The sequence below is a fragment of the Balaenoptera acutorostrata genome, chromosome 15, assembly GCF_949987535.1.
Source record: "Balaenoptera acutorostrata chromosome 15, mBalAcu1.1, whole genome shotgun sequence".
NCBI classification, from domain to species: Eukaryota; Metazoa; Chordata; class Mammalia; order Artiodactyla; family Balaenopteridae; genus Balaenoptera; species Balaenoptera acutorostrata.
The window spans coordinates 57,144,291-57,164,790 of NC_080078.1; the positions used below are offsets into that span (position 1 = coordinate 57,144,291).

The following is a 20,500-nucleotide window of genomic DNA, read 5'->3' on the forward strand; positions in this document are numbered from 1 at the left end:
GAAAGTAAAGAAAATATTGCCAATTTTCCAGAGTGATTATACCAATTTATACTCCCACAAACAGTATATAAAAGTTCCATTTGCCCCACACACTTGTCAAACCTTAGTATTTTCAGTCTTTTTAATTTTAGCCATTCTGGTGGATGTGTAGTGGTATCTTATTGTGAGTTTTGCTTTGATTTTCCTGATGACTAATGACATTGGATATATTTACTGACCATTTGAAGTACCCATTTTTCTGAGTTTCCTTTTTTAAATTCATTTTGTAGGAATTATTTATAGATTCTAGATATGAGTCCTCTGTCAGATATATTTTTTATAAATATCTTCTCATTATCTGTGGCCTTCCTTTTCACTCTCTTAATAGCACAGTAAACAGAATTTCTTAATTTTAATGTAGCTCGAATTGTCAATTGTTTCCTTTATAGTTAGTGCTTTTTCATAGGGACTTAACATCACTATACCATTATATCACATCTGAAAAGTTAACAATTCCTTTATATTAAATATCCAATATTTGAACTTACCCAATAATTTCATTTTTCTCTTTACAGCAGTTTCATTGAATCAGAATCCAAATAAGGTCCAGATATCATTAATCTGTCTTAAGTCTTCTAATTTGTAGGTTTTATCCTCCATATATCTATATCTAGTGCTTCCCCTTTCTCTTTTTTTTTTTTTTTTTTTTTAAGTAGGGGAGGTGGGTCTCCTTGCCATTTATTTTCTAAAGCAACCAGGTCATTTGTCCGGTGCTGTTTCTCATCGTTCCTCAAATCTCCTGTAAACTAGCAGTTAGAACTAGAGTCTTGAAGAGTTTGGGGTATGATTTTTTTGACAAGATTCCTCCATCAGTAGTATTGTACATATACTTCCATCAGGAAATACACAATAACTGGTTGTCTGTGATGGTAATAGCATTGATGGTTATTGTCTCTTTTCAATTAATCCAATGGAGTGTGAAAATATTAATATTCTATCACTCCTTTTCCAATTATTCTATAAAGAGAAACTTCTAATCAACTATTTGGTTACTCAAAGGTACAGTTCATACAAGAAAGGCATAATGCCTCAGAACAACCCCACTCTAAGTCCTATTGTTCAGATGAGAAAATTTAAGCACATTAGCGGTAGAGTCAAGTTATAAACCAAGCAGTCCAACTTGAGAATTTGTGCTTGTAACCACTAGGCCAAAACGCCTCTCCTAAAATCAAGAAACGAGTGAATACTCAGTATTCCTTTCTGGGGAGAGACCACAAGGTCAAATACTCTCATGCAGTTACGGTGACTACAAATTTACTGCAGAAGAAAATATACTATTTGTAACAAAAGCTTAAATAATGTACATCCTTTTTGAGTTGGTAGTTCTAAACATAGAACTTATCTAAGGATATGCATGTGCAGAAAGTTGTGTGTGTGTGTGTGTGTGTGTGTGTGTGTGTGTGTGTGTTAAATCGAGGGTATTTCCTATAGCTTGCTTACAACAGCAAAAAACTTAAAACAACTTAAATGCCTGATTGGTTCAATAAGTTAAGGTACAGCCTCAACAAAATGACACAAAGCCACTAAAAATGATAACGGGTCAAAATGTTTAAAGACCTGAACTATATTTAGGGCATATTCTTCTGTTAAAAGTGAGTTACAATAGTACACATAGTACAGGAATGTGCAGTGTGTATAAAAACAAATATTAACAGTGGTTATCTCTGAGTAGCAGGATTACAGTGATTTCTTTTTCGTGCTTTTACAACGATAATCTTTTATTTTCACCTATGCCTTTCAAAATTAAAAAAAAGTTTGAAATACTGTTTGAAAAGAACCTTTATGAACCTTAATGATGTGGGAAAAAGTTCCTGACAGCATAAAAAGGCAAGCTATCATCTAGGAGCTCTATGATGTCGTATCTTATATTTAAGTCATTTTTTTTCCCCCAACAGATTTTTTTTTTAATTTTTTATTTATTTATTTTTTGGCTGCGTTGGGTCTTCGTTGCTGTGCGCAGACTTTCTCTAGTTGCGGCAAGTGGGGGCTACTCTTCGTTGCGGTGCATGGGCTTCTCATTGTGATGGCTTCTCTTGTTGTGGAGCATGGGTTCTAGGCACATGGGCTTCAGTAGTTGTGGCATGCAGGCTCAGTAGTTGTGGCTCACGGGCTTAGGTGCTCCACAGCATGTGGGATTTTCCCAGACCAGGGCTCGAACCCACATCCCCTGCATTGGCAGGCAGATTCCTAACCACTGCGCCACCAGGGAAGTCCCTATATTTAAGTCTTTAAGCCATTTTGAGTTTATTCGTGTGTATGTTCTGAGGGAGTGTTCTAATTTCACTGATTTACATGTAGCTGTCCAGGTTTCCCAACACTACTTGAAGAGACTGTCTTTTCTCCATTGTATATTCTTGCCTCTTTTGTTGAAGATTAATTGACTGTAGGTGCGTGTGTTTATTTGTGGGCTCTCTATTCTGTTCCACTGATCTATATATGTTTTTGTGCCAATACCACACTGTTTTGGTTACGGTAGCTTTGTAGTATTGTCTGAAGTCTGGGAGGGTTATGCCTCCAACTTTGTTCTTTTTCTCCAAGATTGCTTTGGCAATTCTGGGTCCTTTATGGTTCCATACAAATTTTAGGATTATTCTCTTCTAGTTCTGTGAAAACGTCATGGGATCACTCCCTCTTGAGAGAGCATTGGAATCACAACTAACTGCTGAACAATCAATGACAAGAAGACACTGGACTCACCAAAAAAGATACCCCACATCCAAAGACAAAGGAGAAGCCACAATGAGATGGTAGGAGGGGTGCAATCACAATAAAATCAAATCCTATAACTGCTGGGTGGGTGACTCACAAACTGGAGAACACTTATACCACAGAAGTCCACCCACTGGAGTGAAGGTTCTGAGCCCCACGTCAGGCTACCCAACCTGGGGGTCCAGCAACGGGAGGAGGAATTCCTAGAGAATCAGACTTTGAAAGCTAGTGGGATTTGACTGCAGGACTTCAACAGGATTGGGGTAAACAGAGACTCTACTCTTGGAGGGCACACACAAAGTAGTGTGTGCATTAGGACCCAGGGGAAGGAACAGTGACCCCACAGAAGACAGAACCAGACCTGCCTGCTAGTATTGGAGGGTCTCCTGCAGAGGCAGGGGGTGGCTATGACTCACCATGGGGACAAGGACACTGGAAGAAGAAGTTCTGCGAAGTACTCCTTCACGTGGGCCCTCCCAGTAGCCCCACCAAAGAGCCAGGTAGGCTCCAGTGTTGGATCACCTCAGGCCAAACAACCATCAGCAGACAAGCAGATTAAAGTTTTACTGAGCTCTGCCCACCAGAGCAACACCCAGTTCTACTCACCACCAGTCCCTCCCATCAGGAAGCCTGCACAAGCCTCTTAGTTAGCCTCATCCACCAGAGGGCAGACAACAGAAGCAAGAAGAACTACAATTCTGCAGCCTGTGGAAGGAAAACCATATTCACAGAAACACAGACAAAATGAAAATGCAGAGAACTTTGTACCAGATGAAGGAACAAGATAAACCCCCAGAAAAACAACTAAATGAAGCGGGGATAGGCAACCTTCCAGAAAAATAATTCGGAATAATGACAGTGAAGATGATCCAGGACCTTGGAAAAAGAATGGAGGCAAAGATTGAGAAGATGCAAGAAATGTTTAACAAAGACCTAGGAGAATTAAAGAACAAACACAGAGACAGCAGAAGCAAGAAGAACTACAATCTTGGAGACTGTGAAACAAAAACCACATTCACAGAAAGATAGACAAGATGAAAAGGCAGAGGGCTATGTACCAGATGAAGGAACAAGATAAAACCCCTGAAAAACAACTAAATGAAGTGGAGATAGGCAGCCTTCCAGAAAAAGAATTCAGAATAATGATAGTGAAGATGATACAGGACCTCGGAATAAGAATGGAGGCAAAGATCGAGAAGATGCAAGAAATGTTTAACAAAGCCCTAGAAGAATTAAAGAACAAACAAACAGAGATGAACAATACAGTAACTGAAATGAAAACTACACTAGAAGGAATCAATAGCAGAATAACTGAGGCAGAAGAACGGATAAGTGACCTGGAAGACAGGATGGTGGAATTCACTGCTGCGGAACAGAATAAAGAAAAAACAATGAAAAGAAATGAAGACAGCCTAAGACACCTCTGGGACAACATTAAACGCAACAACATTCGCATTATAGGGGTCCCAGAAGGAGAAGAGAGAGAGAAAGGACCAGAGAAAATATTTGAAGAGATTATAGTTGAAAATTTCCCTAACATGGGAGAGGAAACAGCCACCCAAGTCCAGGAAGTGCAGCGAGTCCCATATAGGATAAACCCAAGGAGAAACACGCCAAGACACAAAGTAATCAAATTGGCAAAAATTAAAGACAAAGAAAAATTATTAAAAGCAGCAAGGGAAAAACGACAAATAACATACAAGGGAACTCCCATAAAGTTAACAGCTGGTTTCTCAGCAGAAACTCTACAAGCCAGAAGGGAGTGGCATGATATACTTATAGTGATGAAAGGGAAGAACCTACAACCAAGATTACTCTACCCAGCAAGGATCTCATTCAGATTCGACAGAGAAATCAAACAGCTTTACAGAGGGCTTCCCTGGTGGCACAGTGGTTGAGAATCTGCCTGCCAATGCAGGGGACATGGGTTCGAGCCCTGGTCTGGGAAGATCCCACATGCCGCAGAGCGACTAGGCCCGTGAGCCACAACTACTGAGCCTGCGCGTCTGGAGCCTGTGCTCCGCAACAAGAGAGGCCGCGATGAGAGGCCCGCGCACCACGATGAAGAGTGGCCCCACTTGCCGCAACTGGAGAAAGCCCTCGCACAGAAGGGAAAACCCAACACAGGCATAAATAAATAAATAAACCCAAAAGTTAAAAAAAAAAAAAAAAAGCTTTACAGAGAAGCAAAAGCTAAGAGAATTCAGCACCACCAAACCAGCTCTACAACAAATGCTAAAGGAACTTCTCTAAGTGGGAAACACAACAGAAGAAAAGGACCTACAAAAACAAACCCAAAACAATTAAGAAAATGGTCATAGGAAAATACATATTGATAATTACCTTAAACGTGAATGGATTAAATGCTCTAACCAAAAGACACAGGATTGTTGAATGGATACAAAAGCAAGACCCATATATATGTCATCTACAAGAGACCCACTTCAGACCTAGGGACACATACAGACTGAAAGTGAGGGAATGGAAAAAGATATTCCATGCAAATGCAAATCAAAAGGAAGCTAGAGTAGCAATACTCATATGAGATAAAATAGACTTTAAAATAAAGAATGTTACAAGAGACAAGGAAACACACTACATAATGATCAAGGGATCAATCCAAAAAGAAGATATAACAATTATAAATATATATGCACCCAACATAGGAGCACCTCAATAAATAAGGCAACTGCTAACAGCTATAAAAGAGGAAATCAACAGTAACACAGTAATAGTGGGGGACTTTAACACCTCACTTACACCAATGGACAGGTCATACAGACAGAAAAATAATAAGAAAACACAAGCTTTAAATGACACAATATGGCTTCCCTGGTGGTGCAGTGGTTAAGAATCCAACTACCAATGCAGGCAACACAGGTTCAAGGCCTGATCCAGGAAGATCCCACATGCCACAGAGAAACTAAGCCCGTGTGCCACAAATACTGAGCCTGTGCTCTAGAGCCTGAGAGCCACAACTACTGAGCCACGTGCCACAACTACTGAAGCCCACACGCCCAGAGCCCATGCTCTGCAACAAGAGAAGCCACCGAAATGAGAAGCCCACGCACCACAACGAAGAGTAGCCCCCCTCGCCACAACTAGAGAAAGCTCGCACGCAACAAAGACCCAATGCAGCCAAAAATAAATAAATAAAATAAAATAAAAATAAATAAAATTAATTACACAATAGACCAGATAAATTTGATATTTATAGGACATTCCATCCAAAAACAGCAGATTACACTTTCTTCTCAAGTGCACACAGAACATTGTACAGGATAGATCACATCTAGAGTCACAAATCAAGCCTCGGTACATTTAAGAAAACTGAAATCATATCAAGCATCTTTTCCGACCACAACGCTATGAGATTAGAAACCAATTACAGGGAAAACAACGTAAAAAACACAAACACATGGAGGCTAAACAATACATTACTAAATAACCAAGAAATCACTGAAGAAATCAAAGAGCAAATCAAAAAATAGCTAGAGACAAATGACAATGAAAACACGACGATCCATAACCTATGGGATGCAGCAAAAGCAGTTCTAAAGTTTATAGCTATACAAGCCTACCTCAAGAAACAAGAAAAATCTCAAATAAACAATCTAACCTTACACCTAAAGGAACTAGAGAAAGAAGAACAAACAAAACCCAAAGTTAATAGAAGGAAAGAAATCATAAAGATCAAAGCAGAAATAAATGAAATAGAAACAGAGAAAACAATAGGAAAGATCAATAAAACTAAAAGCTGGTTCTTTGAGTAGATAAACAAAATTGATAAACCATTAGCCAGACTCATCAAGAAAAAGAGGGAGAGGACTCAAATCAATAAAATTAGAAATGAAAAAGGAGAAGTTACAACAGACACTGCAGAAATACAAAGCATCCTAAGAGATGACTACAAGCAACTCTATGCCAATAAAATGGACAACCTGGAAGAAATGGACAAATTCTTAGAAAGGTATAACCTGCCAAGACTCAACCAGGAAGAAACAGAAAATGTGAACAGACCAATCACAAGTAATGAAATTGAAACTGTGATTAAAAATCTTCCAACAAACAAAAGTCCAGGACCAGATGGCTTCACAGGTGAATTCTATCACACATTCAGAGAAGAGCTAACACCCATCCTTTTCAAACTCTTCCAAAAAATTGCAGAGGAAAGAACACTCCCAAACTCATTCTATGAGGCCACTATCACCCTGATACCAAAACCAGACAAATATACTACAGAAAAAGGAAATTACAGACCAATATCACTGATGAATATAGATGCAAAAATCCTCAACAAAATACCAGCAAACAGAATCCAACAACACATTAAAAGGATCATACACCATGATCAAGTGGGATTTATCCCAGGGATGCAAGGATTCTTCAATATACGCAAATCAATCAATGTGATGCACCATATTAACAAATTGAATAAAAACGACATGGTCATCTCAATACATGCAGAAAAAGCTTTTGAAAAAATTCAACACCCATTTATGATAAAAAAAACTCTCCAGAAAGTGGGCATAGAGGGAACCTACCTCAACATAGGCCATATGACAAACCCACAGCAAACATCATTCTCAGTGGTGAAAAACTGAAAGCATTTCCTCTAAGATCAGGAACAAGACAAGTATGTCCACTCTCACCACTATTATTCAACATAATTTTGGAAGTCCTAGCCATGGCAATCAGAGAAGAAAAAGAAAAAAAAGGAATACAAATTGGAAAAGAAGAAGTAAAACTGTCACTGTTTGCAGATGACATGATACTATACATAGCGAATCCTAAAGATGCTACCAGAAGACTACTAGAGCTAATCAATGAATCTGGTAAAGTTGCAAGATACAAAATTAATGCACAGAAATCTCTTGCATTCCTATACACTAACAACGAAAGATCAGAAAGAGAAATTAAGGAAACAATCCCAGTCACCATTTCAACCAAAAGAATAAAATACCTAGGAAAAAACCTACCTAAGGAGTTAAAAGACCAGTTCTCAGAAAACTGTAAGACACTGATGAAAGAAATCAAAGATGACACAAACCGATGGAGAGATATACCATGTTCTTGGATTGGAAGAATCAATATGGTGAAAATGACTATACTACCCAAAGCAACCTACAGATTCAGTGCAATCCTTATCAAACTACCACTGGCATTTTTCACAGAACTAGAACAAAAAATCTTAAAAGCTGTTTGGAGACACAAAAGACCCCAAATAGCCAAAGCGGTCTTGAGGAAGAAAATATGGAGTTGGAGGAATCAGACTCCCTGACTTCAAACTATACTACAAAGCTACAGTTATCAAGACAATATGGTACTGGCACAAAAACAGAAATATAGATCAATGGAACAGGATAGAAAACCCAGAGATAAACCCACGCACCTATGGTCAACTAATCTATGACAAAGGAGGCAAGGATATACAATGGAGAAAAGACAGTCTCTTCAATAAGTGGTGCTGGGAAAACTGGACAACTACATGTAAAAGAATGAAATTAGAACACTCCCTAACACCATACACAAAAATAAACTCAAAATGGTTTAAAGACCTAAATGTAAGACTGGACACTATAAAACTCTTGGAGGAAAACATAGGAAGAACACTCTGACATAAATCACAGCAAGATCTTTTTTGATCCACTTCGTAGAGTAATGGAAATAAAAACGAAAATAAACAAATGGGACCTAATGAAACTGAAAAGCTTTGGCAAAGCAAAGGAAACTACAAACAAGATGAAAATACAACCCTCAGAATGGGAGAAAATATTTGCAAATGAACCAATGGACAAAGGATTAATCTCCAAAATATATAAACAGCTCATACAGCTCAATATTAAATAAACAACCCAATCAAAAAATGGGCAGAAGACCTAAATAGACATTTCTCCAAAGAAGAAATACAAATGGCCAAGAAGCACATGAAAAGGTGCTCAACATCACTAATTATTAGAGAAATGCAAATCAAAACTACAATGAGGTATCACTTTACAGCAATTAGAATGGGCATCATCAGAAAATCTACAAACAACAAATGCTGGAGAGGGTGTGGAGAAAAGGGAATCCTCCTGCACTGTTGGTGGGAATGTAAATTGATACAGTCACTATGGAGAACAGTATGGAGGTTCCTTAAAAAACTAAAAATAGAATTACCATATGACTCAGCATTCCCAATACTGGGCATATACCCAGAGAAAACCATAATTCAAAAAGACACATGCACCCCAATGTTCACTGCAGCAGTATTTACTATAGCCAGGTCATGGAAGCAATGCCATCGACAGACGAATGGATAAAGAAGATGTGGTACGTATATACAATGGAATATTACTCAGCCATAAAAAGGAACAAAACTGGGTCATTTGTAGAGACGTGGATGGATCTAGAGACTGTCATACAAAGTAAGTCAGAAAGAGAAAAACAAATATCGTATATTAACGCATATACGTGGAACCTAGAAAAATGGTACAGATGAACCGGTTTGCGGGGCAGAAATAGAGACACAGATGTAGAGAACAAACATATGGACACCAAGCGGGGAAAGTGCCGGGGTGGGGGGGGTGGTGGTGGTGTGATGACTTTGATTGACATGTATACACTAATATGTATAAAATAGATAACTAATAAGAACCTGCTGTATAAAAAATAAATAAAATAAAATTCAAAAATTCAAAAAAAAAGATGTCATGGGTAATCTGATAGAGACCAAAGGCAAAAATTCTCTGACATAAATCCCAGCAATACTTTCTTCGATCAGTCTCTCAAGGCAAGAAATAAAAGCAAAAATAAACAAATGGAACCCAGTCAAAGGTATAAGCTTTTGCACAGCAAAGGAAACCATAAACAAAATGAAAAGACAACCTACAGAATGAGAGAAAATATTTGCAAATATTTGCAAATGATGCAATGACAAGGGCTTAATTTCCAAAATATACAAACAGCTCATACAGCTCAATATCAAAAAAAGAACCCAATCAAAAAATGAGCAGAAGACCTAAGTAGACATCTCTCCAAAGAACACAACAGGCACATGAAAAGATGCTCAACATCACTAATTATTAGAGAAACGCAAATCAAAACTACAATGAGGTATCACCTCACACCAGTCAGAATGGCCATCATCAAAAAGTCTAAAAATAATAAATGCTGGAGAGGGTATGGAGAAAAGGGAACCCTCCTACACTGTTGGCGGGAATGTAAACTGGTGAAGCCACTATGGAAAACAGTATAGAGGTTCCTTAAAAATCTAAAAACAGAGTTACCATATTATCCAGCAATCCCACTCCTGGGCATATATCTGGAAAAGACAAAAACTCTAACTCGAAAAGATACATGCACCCCAATGTTCACTGCAGCACTATTTACAATAGCCAAAACGTGGAAGCAACCTAAATGTCCGTTGACAGATGAATGGATAAAGAAGATGTGGTATGTATATACAATGGAATATTAATCAGCCATAAAAAAGAATGAAGTAATGCCATTTTCAACAACATGGATGGACCGAGAGATTATCATACTAAGTGAAATAAGTCAGAAGAAGAAAGACAAATATCGTATGATATCACTCATATGTGGAATCTAAAAAAATAATATAAATAATATAAATGAACTTATCTACAAAGCAGAAACTGACTCACAGACACAGAAAACAAACTTATGGTTACCAAAGGGGAAGGGAGGTGAGGAGGGATAAATTAGGAGTTTGGGATTAACAGATACACAATACCATATATAAAATAAACAACAAGGACCTACTGTATAGCACAGGGAACTCTATTTCATATTTTCTAATAACCTATAATGGAAAAGAATGTAAAAAACAATACATAGGGACTTCCCTGGTGGCGCAGTGGTTAAGAATCCGCCTGCCAATGCAGGGGACAAGGGTTCGAGCCCTGGTCCGGGAAGATTCCACATGCCGCGGAGCAACTAAGCCCATGTGCCAGAACTACTGAGCCTGCGCTCTAGAGCCCACAAGCCACAACTACTGAGCCCGTGCGCTACAGCTACTGAAGCCCGTGTACCTACAGCCCGTGCTCCACAGCAAGAGAAGCCACCGCAATTGGAAGCCTACGCACCGCAACAAAGAGTAGCCCCTGCTCGTCACAACTAGAGAAAACCCGCATGCAGCAACAAAGACCCAACGCAGCCAAATAATAAATAAAAATAAATTAATTTTAAAAAACAGTATAGATATATGAATCACTTTGCTGTATACCTGAAACTAACAGAACACTGTAAATCAACTGTATTTCAATTAAAAAAAAAAAAAAGGCAAGCTATCAGACCATGCATGGTAGCATTACAGCCACGTAGCAATATGCACAGGAGGGATATGCATTTGAACAATGGTTGTTTCTCTGAATCATGGGATTGTAGGTGGATTTCATTCTCATTTGCACACATTCCTGTGATTTCTACAATACATACATGCCTGATGAAGTACTGAAATGGGGAAGATCTAAAATGGATTTTGAGAAAATAGGACTTAAATAGGTAGAGGTGGAAAGAGGGGTGACAGAAAATGAGCACATTTCCTAGGGTTGGAAATAGCAAGAGCCAAGATCCATGTCACAGAGGCTCCAAGCAGGAAAAGGGGCTGGTTAAGAAACAAGGCCATAAAGGACCAAATTTAAGAGATCTGAAACAGGGGCCATAAAATTTTTTTTCCCTTCTGTAACTCATAGGGTAGTTTCAGAACTGTACAAAGAAAGGTCAGGTGGATGAGAAGGGGCTGAGAACAAATCCCGAAGGGAGGGAGCTCAATTAGAAGGATTTACAACAGTTCAGGCGTCAAGTCCTGAACTATCTGAAATACGCCAGAGCAATTGATAAGGAATCCAGGTGTTATCTGATGAGAACCTGTGACCTGGACTGGATGAGGGAGCAGAGACACAGGGACTAATGGACTTCAAGCTGGAGCAGAGCACACGGGAGGAGGAAGGTCAACGTCTAAAACAAGAAAAGTCAAGTTTGAGACAAACTAAGTTTGTGTTGACTGAGGGACGTATACCTAGGAATTTCCTGCAGATCACCGAAACCACAGGACTAGCAGGACACAGACTGTGGGGACAAGGCTCTGAGAGTCGTCCACTGAGGGATCCAGGTCAGCAACAGATATCCTCTCAACATCTCACCCAAGAGCAGAGAATGTTGCCAGTAAATCCCAGGTCTCAAGGGCTCTTTCAAAAACGCAGCGAAGTCTTCACAGAGAAGCCCCAGGCTGGCCCTGTGGTGACTCTAATATAAAAGAGCTGCTGCCAAAGGGCAACAAGTCCAAAGGACAGTTCAGGTCCTTTCGCACCAGCAGCAGGTGCTCATGAGCACCCTGGCAGGGGTGTGCTGCTGCTGGGGAGGAGAACCAGGCAGGCAGCAAGGAGGCGTTCACAGTGTACACTCTGCACCTTTCAAATTCTGAACCACGCACGCACTGTCTAGTCAAAATAACATGAAGTTTAACTTTCTTTAAAAGGTCACTCAACTGAGTGGGCCCTATGCCATCCCCACTGATGAGGCAAACAGCCCAAGAACAAAGATCATGGACTGGCAGGGCGAGCTGCCTAATGGGGACCAGGCCGGCCCTGGTTGGCGCCACACCACTGCCGCAACCAAGCAACCACTGTGTGGCAAGGCCTGGAAGGCAGGAACTTAGCCCAACCCCAGGAACAAATCAGTCTTCTTCCAAGGAGAGCTTGGCAAAATTAACAGTCAGGGGTCTCTTTTCCAAACCAGAGGCAGTCTGTAAGTGAAAGGCTGTGCTCTGTCACCCCCAGCAGCCTCCAGCACCAGTCAGGAAGGCTGGGGAGGCTGTCACAGCACAGGGAGCAGGTTAAGAAGCTGTGTGCAGGAGAGTTACTCAGCAAGCTCTCTGCAAAACTAACGAAGTCAATACTCTTCACCTGTGTGGATCCCAGGAAAGACAGCAGAGTGCACAAATCAGAAATAGTGATGCACATTTTTTTCAAACAGTTTAAAGGGTGATTATTTGCACTGTGAAATTAGTTAGGAGAGTCATTTCAAAAGTTTCCCAGATGCATTCAAAATTATATGATTTCTTGAAATCCGTGGAGAAAGAATGGATTATTTGGAGCCAAAATTGATATAAAATCCTGGACCCTTTCCTCATGAGCACAGACACCAGCCCTCCCTCAGAGCTACTGAGACTGTATACAGCAGACCTTGGATTCAGTGAATGTTCTAAAGAGAAAATGTGTTAAATACTGAATGACTGATCATCGCTAGAACAAACAGTTCTAATACTTAGAGCCATCAGCCAGAAAGCATTTATTCCGAGCAGCCTCACATGCATCTCAGAGTGAGGAACCAACACCTTGCTGGGAGTTTCTTTCAAGGATACCTGAGTGGCTGCCCCATGGATGGACTTAAAATATATAACTCACCACTTTTCCAATGACCAGGAAAACCAGACCTAGTCAACTTTTTCTACCAAAAAAAAGTTTTCTCAGATTGTCAACATTCATATATATATATATATATATGCACACTCACACACACGTGTGTATATATATATATATATATATATATATATATATATATTTGACATTCTGAAAGATTTTGCTATTTTTCTGATTTTGTAGCCACATAAGAAAGATAAGTGATATTTGGGCTTCTTTTTTTTAAATCAAAGTCAATCAATGCAGAAGCGTTTAAAGTCTGTAAATTAAGTTTGTATCCTACAAGGCAACATTATGCAACATAATGTGTAAAAAGGAATCAGAAGACCTTCATACTGTTAACCACTCTGCACCTAAAGAGCTGTGTGACCTTGAGCAAGTAACAAACACTCTGGGCTTCGGGCATCCTCTGCAACCCCTAAAATCCCTTCTAGTTCTAACATCTGATGAGAGCAATTTAATATTTTTTTAAAATGTTAAATGCTAATGAAATATCATAAATTTATGCAAACATAAAACATTTTCAACAAAATTAGCTTTTTGGAAAAACTAATTTTAAGTAGTCATAAATTGGAAAGTGAGTTTTTAAAATAAAATTATACTGTTTGATCAACATAAATAAGCAACTTAAAATCCTGGGTTATAGGACAAATCAATCTTTCCTCTTCTCTTCCTATTTAAGTCTGGGAGCCATAGTCAAGGTTTACTGATTTTTCAATACCCAAATTATTTCTCAGTGTAAAAAAAGCTTTAAAGCATAAAGCATTTCTCCTACATCTGAAGTAGTCATAGCTCTAAAAATAAGATTTTATTATTTCAGTAGTTCACTCTTAAAGTCTATCAGAAAACCACGTTTAATTATTCATCACTGTTCTAAAATATGCTATGAAGGGAAGACAATTGCATGCAGCAATGTTCCTTCTACAGCTAAAGTCTGACTGTGATTGAGCACTGAAAAATTCAGTAAGAAAATGAACTGAAAAGACGGGTCATAGAAGGCCAAGCTTTGTCTATAAAACTTTCTTTAAAAGGTGATAAATAGGAAAAGACTAAACACTTATAACTTGAAGATTTAATAATCTTCCAAGAGTAGAAGGTGAATATTACAGGGTTTTTTCCTATAAAACTATATTTCAGGGCTTCCCTGGTGACGCAGTGGTTGAGAATCTGCCTGCCAATGCAGAGGACACGGGTTCGAGCCCTGGTCTGGGAAGATCCCACATGCCGCGGAGCAACTGGGCCCGTGAGCCACAACTACTGAGCCTGCGCGTCTGGAGCCTGTGCTCTGCAACAAGAGAGGCCGCGACAGTGAGAGGCCCGCGCACCGCGATGAAGAGTGGCCCCCACTTGCCACAACCAGAGAAAGCCCTTGCACAGAAACGAAGACCCAACACAACCAAAAATAAATAAATTAATTAATTAATTTAAAAAAAAACAAAAAACAAACCAAAAAAAAACAAAAAACTGGCTCTTCCCTGTTACAGTTTGTTCAAAAAAAAAAAAAAAAAACTATATTTCAACCAGAAACAATAATAGCTAACACATTATCACAATGCGACAATTCCTGTTCCACATATGTAATGTGCATACTCATTTAATCCACATGAATATCCTCTGAAGCATATGCTACTTTTTATCACCCTCGTTTTAGAGATGGACAAGCTGAGGCTTTCATACAAGTGATTTGCTCAAAGTTACACAGCTGGTAAGTGGCAGAGTCCAGGCTCAAGACAGATCTAGCTGACTCTTAAATCCCTGCTCTTAAAACCATCAGTCTTCAGTTAAAATTTAAACTCACCTTTCTAAATGATGTCTCTATTTCCTCTCTATACTGGTTTCATTGACCTAGAAAAGAAGCCTTGAAATGAGTAAAGCTCTAGTTTAAATAGCACTCCAGCATCTAAGTACAGCAGAAAACCCCAGAACCTTCATTCTAACCTCCAAAACAAAGTCTCCTGAAATGCCAACCCAATCATAAATTTTAAGATGCCAATCTTTGGGCCCACATTTCATTCTTGTCTTTCCTAAGCTCCACTGGAAAAACATGGATCAGTGGGAGGAAGACCACTTCCAAAGCTTAAATTCCAAGTTTCTTAGTTTGGCAACAATACTGTGCTTTGGGAATTTAAAATCATAAGCACGGTTCCCAGAGGAAAACGTTTCCTTTATTAGCAATTGGCTTTGACAATTCCATTCTAGGATGCTAAATATAACGAAATACCTTCTGACTTTTATAATAAACACATTCCCCAGATTATTTTGAAACGACTGTCTGCTTATTTATAAGACACTTTGCCACAACAGTTAAGCAACTGAAACATTTTTTTAAATCTTTCAAATTTGTTCCAGTTCTTTTAATGAATTGACCTAATACTGTTTTCTGAATTCTTCTACTATGAAATAAGAAAGTTCCCATTTCACCATTTATTTCCCTAAAAAGATATCCTTGTTTTATTAGTTCTAATTTTCTTAAATTTTAACCCAAGAATATCAGCAAAGCCAGAATCATGGAAGTTTGAAATCCCATGCATGGTAATCAGAAATATTGAGCAATGGAGCAACTGTCTTGTTCTGGGCTAATGGACTACATCAGGCTTTTAACAGAAGGCAAGTAGGTGCTGTGTTTGTGGAGCAACAAGCACTTAGTGAACCTCAAAGCCCCAGGCATTCTGTCATCATACAAGCAGCTTAAGTGCAGTTGTAAAAAGTTAAGGTACCTTTAGCTGGATAGTTCCTCATATCCTCCCTACCTACAACAGGGGATGGGAAAGTACTTAAGAATCAACTGGCACTTTTGTCTGGTAGATGGATCCAAGTAGTTAGGTGGGGAGGGTAGAAACTTTGTTTCACCTCGTAACCTCATGGTTTTGGGTATGTGGCTTTGCTTGTTTTTACCACTAAGTAAGTAACAAATAGCTTTTCAAAAGTACAACCCACTAGGTATCATGCCTTCTTTTTTTCTACCTCTTCTCACACCTTCTAAAACCACAAAGTCCCATTGACATCAAGTCTGATCTCTCACCCTTAAACAGGGCTACACAGCCTCCAAATATCTGTAAACTCCCCAACAGGCATATGCAGTGTGGCAACAGAGCTCTTCCAGGCCCAGCTAGGGTATTTAATGGGAAGATTAGAAACTTCAAAGTACCTTGTCTCTGTAAGCGACTCCTAAACTTGCACCCAAGCCCTAAATTTTCTCCAAAACATACTGTAAAAATCAGTATGGAGAGTTCTCCTTGGGTGATCCACTATCATAACCAACAAAATTGTTTAAAATCCCATTATCTTTCACCCAAAACATTCCTTCCAGTATAACTGCTGTTGACACCCTGACACCTAATCTTGTGCTTTCTTCCTTCCTGATATCTCCCTAATGTTCCTTTCCTCCAGTTACCAAAAACGGAAAGCTACATAAATGGGTGCTGTGGGCCTAGTGTAGAGCAACAGGGATTGGTGGCAACAGCTGTTCTTCAGTTCCAGCCAAACGTTAATCAGGTGGGAATGTGATGGCAGATCTTCCAATGATCCAAAATAGGCAATAAATTCAGATTGTTGGGAGAAATATTCTGGTTTTTAAAGCAACACAGGGACCAAAGAAAACAACTGCAGGTCACCTGTTGGCAACCCGCGAGTCAACCAGTCTGTTTCATTCTGGTCCATGCTCCCTCAGTCCAGTCTACACATCACTGTCAGATCAATTTACCAAATAACACTGCTCCTGACCACTGCTAACTCCAGGCTCGAAATACTACCACTAAGTTTATGCTGTCATTCAACGTCCACAGTAACATAATGACTCCTCACCTTCCTCAACTCCCTTACACAAACCTTTCACTTCAACCAAGTAAGTCTACTGCCCTCATCCCTCAACCCCAACCAGCTACGTCCCTGCCAAGATGGCCTCTGTTCTACCCTCCTCCTCCACCCCATCAACGCCCACATCTGAAGCAGGAAACAAGCCCATCTTTGGGGAATATACCTTCCAACACCTGCTGACTGCATGAATTAAGAGACTTCTCTACTTAAAGCCAACAGATTTAACTTTCGAGAAGGGGTTTAAATCTCCTAACAGGCAAGTCACATGGCCTTGTCTTGTTACACCTCCACCCCCAGATAACATTTTAAAGAAGATCAGAGAGGCTAAGTCACGCTAAGAGGAATCTTTCCGGGGTCTCGGCGTCTTCACACCCAGGAAGGCCTCGGGGAGATGGATTGGCGTAGGACCCCGCAACCAGCCCTGCGAGGGCTGCGGACGTGCGCAACCCCTCGCGCTCTCCTTTCTGCGCCCCGGAGATACCACCCCCAACTGGACCCCAGAGCCATGTCCCCGGGACCCCGACCTGCTGAACCCTGCCGCGAGCTCCGCGGGGCCCAGCACCCGAGGACCCTTCCCGCCGACCAGGCCCAGGGCCGCCGACGGCCGCGCAGAAGGGTCAGATGGCAAGACGACCCCTCTGCGCGCGCCCCCGCACGGACCTCCAGGGGACTCCTCTGCCCCGGCCGCGCCCACCCGATGCTGCCGCTACCTTGTCCTCGGGCGGTGCGTCCGGCTCGCGGGCCATCCTCTGCCTTAGCTCCGTCATACTGGAAACACCAGCGCTTCGTCGCTGCGGCCGAGTGGCGCAGCCGCCGGGGCCGGCAGCTCAGCGCGGGCGCGCGCGGACTCTGCTCGGCCAGCCCAGCGTCGCCTAAGCAGCGCGCAGCTTCGCAGCGGCTCCTGGCCCCACCGCAGCCCGGCCGCCAGCCCTGGAACTTGGCCCCGCCCGGTGCAGCCACCGCCCTTTCACCCGGGCAGAGCGCGACCAGCCTCCTCCACCCCAGGCCCACTAGCTCCTTCTCTCGGGAGTGCCCCGAGCGAGCGCGCACGCGCACCGCGGCCATCACAGCCCCGGAGATACACCAATGGCGCGAATCCGTCAGGGAGGCGGGGCGGGGGGCGGGGCAAGCGGAGAGGAGTGGAGAGGCGTGCATTGGATAGCAGCATGAGAGGGCTGGAAAAGGCGTGCGTTTCTGAGGGAGACTAGTCAATGGGAGCTCGGGAACTGGAGCCCCGGGTCTTAGAGATAACAGCTTGCTGGGGGCCATGGGCTGCAGCCCCGAGGCTCCAGCCGGCCTAGTGCTTGCTGCCTTCGGCTTCTTGTTTTCAAAAGCCAGGGATCTTCCCTCTCACTGATCAGCAGACGCTTGTTAGGCCCTGAGCGGAAAGGCCTGGGGAACCCACCTGTGTAAAAGGAGGAGATTACGTGATAAGGAAGTGAAAGCCAAACTTAAGTCTGCGTTGCTTTGCCAAGTTATCTTCCATTTAGTGAGCGTTAATTATGTGCTGGGCGCTGAACTATGTAATCTCTTTAATGTATCTCATTTTATCTGTACAACGCTTGGAAGTGGATATGATTTTCATTTTGCAGCTAGGGTCTTCCACGGTTATTAAGCTTTCTTTTCTCTCTTCTGGACTATTGAAGGATATTTTTTGGACAGGAATGCTGCCTGCTTTGTTCACAGCCCGATCTCCTATGTACCTGACGCATCCCAAGTACCTATTTAATAGATTTAAAGTTTCTCCTGAAAGAAAATGATTTAACCAAGGTCTCATGGCTAGAAAGTGCCCACTAAGAATACGAACATGGATCTGTTACCAATGCCCTCTTTAACATACTCCCGGCCTTCCTAAATTCATTGTTAATATCTGTGTTGCTCAGCATTGCCTTCAGCAGTTCCTGTTCGCTGCCTTTAAGTGATGTAAGACAAATATAAAATGGGGCCCCTTCCCTAAGCATATTGTAATTTAACAAGGAGAGAAATTTGCACACATAGGAGTTGCAATTTTGTGTTAGCAATTTCGACCTGAACTGTGAGGTTTGGGGAAAGTAGTGAGAATTCTGAAAAGGGTGTTATATTTTCTTGATTTCTATAAAAGTATATTCCCAAGTGCCTATAACACTGCTTCAAAGTGACAGTAAAATAGGTATGGAGGAACACTGAACTCAGGGTATGCTTTGTTCCCTATTAACGCACAAATACTTGGTTTTTTTAGAGAAACAGACCACTCCCTTCAGGCCATAATTTATTTAGAGAAAGCTGTGCTCTTTTGTTTTATTTTGTCTTTTGTTTTACTCTTATTTATAAAAGTAAATAACATGGGACTTCCCTGGTAGTCCAGTGGGTAAGACTCCAGCTCCCAATACAGGGGACCTGGGTTCGATCCCTGGTGGGGAACTAGGTCCCGCATGCATGCTGCAACTAAGAAGTCCACACGCCGCAACTATGAGCCTGCATGCCGCAATAAAGATCCCGCGTGCCTGCAACTAAGACCCGGCGCAGCCAAAATAAATAAATAAATATTCTTTAAAAAGTAAAAAATAAATTATTTTTAAAAAGTAAATAACATGCTGATGGTAATTTTAAAGCTCTTTTAATCTGTTGGAGACTGTGTGACCACCATTTTGACTAATGTCAGCGATCACCTCTTGAACTAAAGACCAGACACTTCTTGGGTAAATTAAGCAAGGTTTATTATCTAAAGGATCTAGAAGGATGTCAACACAAAGTCACAAGGTCATCCTTTAAGACAGGTGGAAGTGTTAGTAACCAGATTCTCACCTTTACGGAACATAATTGTGAAAGGTCACAACCGAGTAAGCATCTCATCAGTCCTCCTAGAACCTCAGCTGTTTGCTTTGAAACACAGCCTAACTAGAGAACCAGTGCACGTAGATCAGAGTTTCAGAACGCACAGTATAATTACTAGGGTAGATAACTCCCTACAGTTTGGCCCGAACAAACTTCTTATCTGTCATACTCAGCCCTCCCAAGCTAATGGAGCTCAGACCAGGTACAATTCTGAAGTCAGTACTGTGGTAAACAGGGATCAGGTATTCAGACCTCTGAAAGTCATGTTAACAGGTCTTTAGGCAAGCTTTAGAGCCTTTCCCTCAACTGTAGGAAGAAATTAAAAGTAAAAATTCCCTCACCTCCAGCCCAAAGAAGAATTTTGTTCCTTTACATTACGTTACACCTCCTCCTCTACCCCTGACTTTTCCCTTCAATAGAAATACCTCATAATAATAGAATACTTCATAATAGCTCTTTCCTCTAGGGTCATTTCTTCCAGGCTTGTGACATATCTTGTAAATGGTGATTCTTTACATTGCACTCCTACCATTATTTTTAGATTAGTATAGGTAACTAGCATGAGATTTTTAGTCCCCCAGAGTGTGCAGGCTGACTGCAGGCTCAGCATAAGTGGGCAGGTATTGCTATAATTATTATCATTCTATAATAAAAACACCTCCCACCATCTTGATAATTTGAAAACTGCATTGGGACAA

At 41.0% G+C, this 20,500-nt stretch overlaps 1 protein-coding gene across 1 annotated transcript in view; it reads right to left on the bottom strand.

Moving 5' to 3' along the window:
- The window catches only part of CDS2 (CDP-diacylglycerol synthase 2), a 59,862-nt gene extending 41,806 nt beyond the window's left edge, over positions 1-18,056 (bottom strand). Inside the window, exon 1 of the mRNA XM_057528977.1 lies at positions 17,699-18,056. Within this exon, the coding sequence (XP_057384960.1) occupies positions 17,699-17,755 (57 nt within the window). The 5' untranslated portion in view covers positions 17,756-18,056. The remainder of the gene's footprint in view (positions 1-17,698) is intronic.
- Positions 18,057-20,500: the final 2,444 nt, after the last annotated feature.